We start from the raw sequence: 9378 nt of genomic DNA, 5'->3' as shown, positions 1-9378 counted from the left end.
GAGGGCAGCTCATTCCAGAGGGTAGCTGCCCCCATAGAGAAGGCTCTCCCCCTGGGGGTCGCCAGTCGACACTGCCTAACTGACTGCACCCTGAGGAGACCCTCTCTGTGGGAGCGTACTGGTCAATGGGAGGCTATCGTAGGCAGAAGGCGGTCTCGTAAGTACCCAGGTCTTATGCCATGGAGCGCTATGGTATGATTAACAAGATCTTGAGTTTCAAGAAATTTTAACAGGCCAAGTGATTAAAGAAAAAGGATTAAAAAGAAGGAAAAAAAAAAGAGGGGGGGAGAATCTCAATTGCAGTTGGGGAGCAAACTGCCCAGTGCTGAATGAAAGTTGCAAACCCAAAGGTGCTTTTTCAAGAGGCAAGTTCAAGAACCTCTGGGATAACCATGACCTGGATGACTGAGAATCTCCATAGAAAGTTGTAAAAGTATAGCACTATTTTGTCAAACATGGATTGGCCTTAATACGAATTTTATTTTTATTTTTTAATTACCACCAAGTTTTTGTTTAGTCCCTCTGACAAAGCACTGACGGGAACTGTCACTGGTTCATCGCGTCCAACTAAATGAAAGGGGTCTTATTGTGACGCGCTCTTGCCGATCCTTGTTTTAAGGCCAGAAAGCTTTTGCATTTGGTCAGAGCGGGGCCGGGATGCGGACGACGCTCGCCCTCCCGCCTTGATTTTCCTTGTCTTCAACTCTTCAGAGGCGTCCACCGAAGGGAAATCACTGCTACGCCGCCTTTTCCGTGCCCCGACCCTGGAAGCGCCTCGTCCCCGCTCGACATCTCGGCTTGTATTGCATCCTTCCCGGCTATTTCCTCCTCCTGGGCCCGCCGGACTCCTCCCAGCTTCTGCTCGGCTCGTCGCCGCCTCTTGCTTTGTTGATGTTTCACTTAGTTTTAATGCGCAGTTCCCAAGATGGAGGCAGCGCTGGGGCCACGCGAGTTGCTCGGGCTGGTGGCAGGGCTCCTTCTGCTGCCTCCAAGCCTTTTCGCCCCGAATCCGACAGCCGCCTTCTCCCGGGTGGTAAACCAGGTAGGCAAGGGAAAGTTTCCTGCGAAGCCTCGGTTTCTGGCCCCGAAAACGTGTTTGCGTGCGTGCGTGTGTGTGTTGTAGGGCAAGGGGAGAAGAGAAAAGATCGGGTCTCCCTTCAAAGCCCTAAATGGGGAAGCTGAAGGTGTGATTCGGCACCCCGCTTTGTATGAGTATCGGGTCATGGTGGTTTAGAAGAGAGATCTACTAAAGTAGGGACCCGCAATGTTGCCATGCTGGTGGTTTGTCTGCCAAGTCCCATTTGCAAAACTGGAGTTCTGTTGTATGTGTCGGGGTAACAGGCTAAGAATTGTGCAGTTTGTATATGGGAATTCTTCTTTTCCCGACTGTTTGGAAGGAGTGATTTGTGAGTTAATGGTTTTTACAAAAAGGTGTGATCCAGGGCCTTGTGTACCTCTGTATGTGTGTCTTGAATACAATACCCAGCATCTTGTCCTTTTAGATATATGCCGGTAACTTGCTACCATGTTAGATTTTAATCTTTGTTGTAATGCAATTTGATTTGGGTGATTGAGTACTTTGAGTAATAAACCCTCTCTTTATGGAAAGAACAGTATGTTCTAAGGAAGTCTGTTTCGGTATTTATGTCCTTGTAAAACATGAATTAAATATTTCAGGCATGTGATGCATTTGTTATCCTATTGCCATAGCTAAAGCAGTCACCTGCTATATTTGTCTTAGTTTGAGGTTTAAACATCATAGTAGTGGTTTTAGACATTTCTAAATATTTGATGTGGTTAACTGTCATGATAATGTTAATTGATTAAAGAGCCCACAAACTATCACACACATAAAACAATTCGATTTGCTTAATTTTACTTCTGGTTTACCATGGAGTATAAGAAAGAATTGACTTTATGGAGAGCTGTCAGAACAAAGATTACAGGTCTATATTTACTTAGCTGAGCTAGACCTTGATTATTAGCCGTACTTTCATAGCTGTAGGTTGTTTTTCAAAGCCAAGCCATATGGGAGGTCCTCTGTATTTTACAGAAGGACAAAAATATGAATTTGAGGATCATTCTTGAAAAGCAGAGAACCTCCCTACATCCTTAGTCCTGACCCATTTCTTTGCCCAGGGTAATTCTCTTCACTACAGAGAAGATGATTACATGCAAGAAAGATGATAATTACATGCAAAAAAGAAGATGATTATATGCAGGAAATGAAATAGCAGACCATGTTAGGATTCTTCTACCTGCCTGCCTGCCTGCCTGCCTGCCTGCTTGCCTCCCTCCTTCCTTCCTTCCTTCCTTCCTTCCTTCCTTCCTTCCTTCCTTCCTTCCTTCCTTCCTTCCTTCCTCTTCAACCTCAGAGAATGAAGATGTAGAAGACACACAACATAAAAATAGAGTATGCTGAAGGAAGACAATGAAAAACTGCTTCCAGACTGTTGCCAAGAAAACTACATGGATGTGTTTTGAAGGCATCAGGAGTCAAGCTCAATGCCGAAGGGTTTTCCTTCACACCTCCACTCAGTCAACAAACAAGAAACCTTTGTTCTAAACAAAATATGTAAATACTTTATTCTTTAAAATATACTATTCATTGATGTAAATGAAGAGATAGCAACTTTACCTCAGTCTTCAAAGGTGGCAGCATCTGTTGGCAGGCTTGGGCCTGGTTAGTACTTGTATGGGAAATGTCCAGGAAATACCAGAACTTTATATTAGATTGGGACAATCAAAAAATATGCTAAAGGAAGACAATGAAAACCTCTATCAGACTGTTGCCAAGAGAAAGACTGACAGCAAATTCTCTCTCCACATCTACTGTATCATATCTTCTAGGCATTGTATTCATTTCATGCCTGAGTTATTCATTTTGTAGCAAATGAGAATTAGATCTCTTGTTTCAGTCAGATGAGGATGCTTCTGCTGACTAATGACAAATGCATGTAATTTGCCTTTCCCAAATGTGAAGGCTCCAAATATCTGATTGATTAGTTTGATCACAAAACCTCCTGGTATAATTTCTTTTCAGAAGGCAATTATTTTTAGAAGGGAACTTCAACCAGTTGTTAATAGGACAAGTTAAAAATATGAAAAGATAAAAAAATATGTGTGGTAAATTGATTCATGCAATTGTCATGCAAGTCCATTATTGCACAATTCCTGGGTCTCTCCAAATATTTACGCAATATGAACTTTCTCCCCCCTCTGATTTTTCTAAGATGAAATGTGCTTCACAGCTGTCACATCTTCTTTGGTCTGTTGAAATGAGCTGGTCATTTTTTTTCATTTGAGTCAGAGAAATCACAGTGTAATCTAATACTCAGAATTATTGTGGAAAAGCCCAGAGAGTTTTGAAATGAAAGGTGATTAAATGCACTAAGGAAATACTTCCTTGTGTCATACAATATAGATAGTATATATTTGGCAGCACAAGGGATGCTGGGAAGCCACAAGGGAAAAGAGTTTAATAGTCATTGTTCCATATCTATAAAGTGTAAAAAAGAAGATAATGTGGTATTTACTGATTAAGGCAAGAAGCTTTCAGATCCAAGTTAAATTTCTTTAATGCTTATGTTTTGTCTCGTGTATACCGTAGGTTTTTTAAATTCTCTGAGAGAAATTAATAAGATTGGAAGCTGAAATTTTAATAGTGTAACTACCTATTTAGCAAGCAAGATTGTGTTGCCCTAATGCATGCAGCCACTTTACAAGTGTTGTTTATGTTAGAAATTACTTAGAACGTTTGTTTTCCTACCAAATAAAGCAGAGTAGAAAAATATACATGTACAAGCTAGAAAATGTACATAAAATTGCTCATTTAAATTTGATTTCTAAGAATGGAAAACAATGTATCAGTGTGAATTATGAAACAATATGCACAACCCTTCTTAAAAATAGATATATTGATCTGAGGATGAGTTTGGTCTACTGATATCATTAAGGTATCAAACTAGAAACCAGGTGACCAGGGGTTCTAGTCTGTCCCTAGGCACAAAGCCAGCTGGGTGCCAGTTACTTTCTGTCAGAAGCAATGTCAAACCACTTTTGAAAAACCATGTCAAGAGAACTGCAGGGACTTGTTCAGGCAATCTCCAAGAATAAAAAACAACTGAATGGAAAAAGAAAAAAGGAAAAAAAAAGAATGTCTTCTTTTATGATTTGGTCCCACTAGTAAAAGCATAGCCTGACTGGAGCTCTGCTCTGATATTACCCTTGGCAGGATTGAGTTTGTACTATGGCTGGTTGTCCTTTGTCTTCCCAGCTTCTAAGTACCTTCTTCCATAGTTTTATTTTCAGAATAATACTTTATTTTCCTTGGAATGACAATTCAGATGGTCCCATGACTCAGCACACACACAAACACACATACTAGCAAGCTCAAGTATTTCTCCCTAAAAGGTGATGATCGAAAGTCATGTATGTAAAATATAGCAGGTTGGTTGGGGATGGTCTGAATCATCGTAGTGAAAGCTGAGGAGAAAGTCCTGCTTTACCTTTTTTTATGGAATTACTCCGTACTCAGAATCGTCTCCCTACTTTCCATCTTCTGGCTATTTTTTCCCCCTTATCGTGGAAAAGGAGTCTAGAGATTTTTTGTTTGCAAAAATGGTTTATATAGGAAAGATGAAACAATCCTTTTTCTTAAGATTGCTGCTGAAAGAGTCTCAGTGTTCAATTGTTGGGGGAGATATTGTCAGTTTGGGTCATAAAAGACGGAGAGACAGAATGAAGAAAGATGGAGAAATATAGTCTGTGCTACGCTGGGCATTGGGATAATAAGTGTCTTTGGAGTCACTGTGTGGGAAATTGATAGCTGGAGAGAGATGTGTGTGCTGGAACATTGGAAATGGGCAGTTTCTATTTTCTGGCCCCAGAAGGATGAAGATATTGGATACAGGCGACAGAGAGAAGAAATGTAAAACCAGAGAGAGGAATGTGTTTTATCCCAAACTCAAAGTAGATGGAGGCAGAGGCAGATGGATGGCTACCTGCAAAAAGGACACCTGGAGGAAGCCTGAGAGCAGGATAGGTTGGGCAGAAGATCCAGTGGGAGATGCATCATGCAACATTAATGCAGCTTGATGACTGTCAAGGTCTGAAAAAGCTGGAAGAAACACTTTTAAGTGCACCACAAAGTAAATCAGCTAATTCTCTCTTTCTCTCTCTCTCTCCTTGAAAAGCTGTGGGAGAGGGAGAAGGAAAAAGAAGGGAGTTGGCAGTTAAGCAGTGAGTGAATGTTTGCTGGCAAATACTTGTGGAAAGCAGAAAGAGAAAATTTAAGATTTTCGAGAAACAGGAGAGAGGAAGAAACGGGCAAGTTTGGAAACAGTGCTGTAAATAGTTCTGTTTTTCCCCAATTCCTGTAAATATATTTGCACATAGTTAAAAAAATGCAAAAAAAATCTTCCATGGTCTTGGTCTTTGGGGAGCAGCTGTTCTATTTAATCATGCATACACAAAATCATAAAACCATAAAAGTACATAAAAGTACAGTCAGTCATACTATGGCACCCCCCCAAATATATATATATATTTATTTATTTATTAATCAAATTTCTATACCGCCCTACTCCCGGAGGACTCAGGGCGGTGAACAGCCAAGATAAAATACAGATAATACAAACATTAAAAAAATCCCTTAAAATTATTAAATATTTTGGCCGAAACACAGATTAAAACACCCAATTTATAAAACAAATCAAACGAATTAAAAATTTAAAAAGGAGAGTTAGGCCAGGCCAGCCTGCTGAAATAAAAAAGTTTTGAGAGCACGACGAAACGTGCGCAGATCCAGGATCCTCCGTATCTCTGGGGGGAGCTCGTTCCCCCCAAATATAAACCTGTACATTTGTTCTCTTGGTTATCCAGGGTATTTTTGGGAGTCTCCTCTGTGCATCAATATTCAAGTGCCAATATTCTTGCTAGCCTGCTTCCTCACAGTCGAAGTTTCATGGAGTAAGGGAAACTATTGACTGCATGATTCTGTTTTTTTTTTATCCAGTAATGCATCAGCAATAATTTTTCTTGTTCCTTGGCCTGTCTAAAGTGAGGTGGAACATTTTGTATCTTCCTTTCCATGTAAGATTCTAACCTGTGTTGGATGATGCTAAGTATTATTTTGCTAACGTGAAATTAAATATAATAGTTTGCACACCCTGTTAACTTTCTTTTTTGTTGTTGTAGGTATATAGACTGACTTCTTCCAATCTGTTGGCCATTATTATTTATTTATTTATTTATTATATTTCTATACCGCCTTTCTCCCATAGGACTCAAGGCAGTGTACAGTCAAGAAAAATATAGACACACAAACATCATAAAATTGCTAATTAAAATTATTACTTAGTTTGGTCAATTAAATAAAACCCAGAATTAGATAACATTTAAAAAATCATTCACATGTTCGTATGTTTAGCCCCGCCTGTTGGAACATCAGGGTCTTGAGGGCACGGCGGAAAGCACGGAGATCAGGGATATTCCGTATCTCCGGGGGCAGTTCATTCCAAAGGGTTGGAGCCCTCACAGAGAAGGCTCTCCCCCTGGGAGTCGCCAGTCGACATAATTTGACTGACGGTACCCTGAGTAGTCCCTCCCTGTGAGAACGAACTGGTCGGTGGGAGGCTATTGGTGGCAAAAGACGGTCTCGTAGGTACCCAGGTCCTAAGCCATGGAGCGCTTTAAAGGTGATAACTAACACCTTGAATTATGATTTATTGGCATAATTGGTTACAGTTTTTATTGAATCTTCCTCTTTTGCTTGCTATATTTCTGTAGATATTCCATCAATATCTCTTGTTTTCTGATTTAAAACAGGTAGCCCTTGACTTACGACCACAATGCCCAAAATTTCTGTTGCTAAGTGAGACAGTTATTCAATTTTGAATTTTGCCCTATTTTACCCCATTTTACGACCTTTCTTGCCTCAGTTATTAAGTGAATCACTGTAATTGTTAAGTTAGTAACATGGTTGTTAAGTGCTTCTCCATTGATTTTGCTGGTCAGAAGGTCACAAAAAGTTGCAATGGTTGTAAGTGTGAAAAACAATGATAAGTCACTTTTTTCAGTACCATTATAACTTGGTCACTAAATGAACTGTTGTAAGTCAAGGACTATCTTATTGGATAATAGGTGCTTATCAGTCTTTACCATGAGCAGCTGTAGGACACTTTGATCATTGCATGATTTACCTTGTACCTGCTTACAGACAAAGACTTAAAACCATGAAACCAACAATTAAATCAGTGAGGACTTGGACTGAGGAGGCAAAACTAAAGCTACAGGCTTGCCTTGACTGCATTGATTGGAATGCTTTCGAAGATACCTCTGCAGACTTGGATGAACTCACAGTTACTGTAATGTCAGTTTTTGTGAAGACCTATGTGTGCCGACCAGAAACCTATGAATATACAGTAACAATAAACCTTGGTCCACAGCTAAACTTAAGCAGCTATGTCGTACCAAAGAGGAAGCCTACAGAAAAGCTGATAGAATGCTGTACAATCAGGCCAGAAACATATTAACAACAAAGATCAGAGCAGCAAAAAGAAGCTACTCTGAAAAGCTAAGGAATCAGTTCTCAACAGATGAACCAGAAAACACGTGGAAAACTCTTAAAAATATCACCAGTTACTACAACTGACCCATCCTATTAGGCCCACTACCTCTGTTGATTATAGAAAATGAGGTGCAAGATCTATTTCACAGGCAAAAGCCAGGAAAAGCACCTGGCACAGACAAGATAACTCCTTCTTCCTTAAAAGCTTGTGCTGACCAACTTCACCCACATCTTTAATAAATAACTAGAGATGTGCTATGGTCCTCCTTGCTTCAAACACTCTATTATTATCCCAGTGCCGAAGAAACCCTACATCAAGGAACTGAATGACTTCAGACTAACATCTCTAACATCTGTAGTTATGAAAACTTTTGAAAGGCTAGTGCTGGCCCACCTGAAAACCATCATGGATCCGCTGTTAGACCCCTTGCAAATTTGCCTACTGAGCAAATAGATCGACAAATGATGCTGTTAATATGTCTCTGCACTACATCCTACAACATCTTAAAACTCCAAAATCCTATGCAAAGGTCGTCTTTGTAGACTTCAGCTCAGCATTCAATATCATCATTCCAGATATTCTTCTAACTAAACTAAATCAGCTAGCTGTACCTGACCACACTTGTAAATGGATCATAAGCTTCCTAACAGACAGGAAGCAGCCGGTGAAGCTAGGCAAAATCACATCAGATACCTGTAAAATTAGTACAGGAACCCCCTGGGGCTGTGGGCTCTCTTCACTTCTCTATATATACCAATGACTGCATCTCAAAAGATCCCTCTGTTAAAGTACTGAAGTTTGCAGATGATTTAACAGTGATTGGTCTCATTCGAGACAACGATAAATCTGCATACAGACTGAAGGTTGATCAACTAGCCTTGTGCAACCAGAACAATTTGAACTAAACACACTCAAAACCGTAGAAATGGTGGTAGATATAGGAGGGTAGAGAAACCCTCCTATACTACTACCTCTTACAATGCTAGACAACACAGTATCAACAGTAGAGACCTTCAAGTTCCTAGGTTCTATCAAATCTCAAGACTTAAAATGGACACCTAACATCAAAAACGTCATCAAAAAAGCACAACAAAGAATATTCTTTCTGAGCCAACTCAGAAAGCTCAAACTGCCCAAGGAACTGCTGATTCAGTTCTACAGAGGAATTATTGAGTCTGTCATCTGCACCTCTAGAACTGTCTGGTTTGGCTCTGCAACCAAACAAGACAGACACAGACTTCAGAGGATAATTAGAACTGCAGAAAAAAGCAATTGCTACCAACCTGCCTTCCATTGAGGACCTGTATACTGCACGAGTCAAAAAGAGAACATTGAAAATATCTACAGACTCCTCACATCCTGGACATAAATTGTTTCAACCTCTACCCTCAAAACGACGCTATAGAGCACTGCACACCAGAACAACTAGACTCAAGGATAGTTTTTTCCTGAATGCCATCACTCTGCTAAACAACTAATTCCTTCAACACTGTCAAATTATTTACTAAGACTATATTACTATTATTCTTCTCATCCTTCCTATTACCTATCTCCTCCCACTTATGACTATAACCATGTTGCTTGTATCTTTACGATTTATATTGTTTTATTTGTTTCCTAGTATGATTTGATAGTAACCTATGACTATCACTAAGTGTTATGATTCTTGATGAATGTATTTTATTCTCCTTATGTACACTGAGAGCATATGCACCAAAGACAAATTCCTTGTGTGTCCAGTCACACTTGGCCAATAAAGAATTCTATTCTATTCTATCTGTAATGACTTATTAATGACTGCCATGCT

General features: G+C 39.9%; 1 protein-coding gene across 1 annotated transcript in view; it reads left to right on the top strand.

Moving 5' to 3' along the window:
• The first annotated feature begins 625 nt into the window (after positions 1-625).
• The window catches only part of GINM1 (glycosylated integral membrane protein 1), a 30018-nt gene continuing 21265 nt past the window's right edge, over positions 626-9378 (top strand). Inside the window, exon 1 of the mRNA XM_070932654.1 lies at positions 626-1042. Coding sequence (XP_070788755.1) covers positions 926-1042 — 117 coding nt within the window. The 5' untranslated portion in view covers positions 626-925. The remainder of the gene's footprint in view (positions 1043-9378) is intronic.

The sequence above is a fragment of the Pituophis catenifer genome, unplaced genomic scaffold (genome assembly GCF_029215685.1).
Source record: "Pituophis catenifer annectens isolate HBS135680 unplaced genomic scaffold, rPitCat1.0.hap2 SCAF_1, whole genome shotgun sequence".
Classification (NCBI taxonomy): domain Eukaryota; kingdom Metazoa; phylum Chordata; class Lepidosauria; order Squamata; family Colubridae; genus Pituophis; species Pituophis catenifer.
Note: the sequence above shows the minus strand (reverse complement) of the source record. Positions and strands in the feature narration are given on the sequence as shown.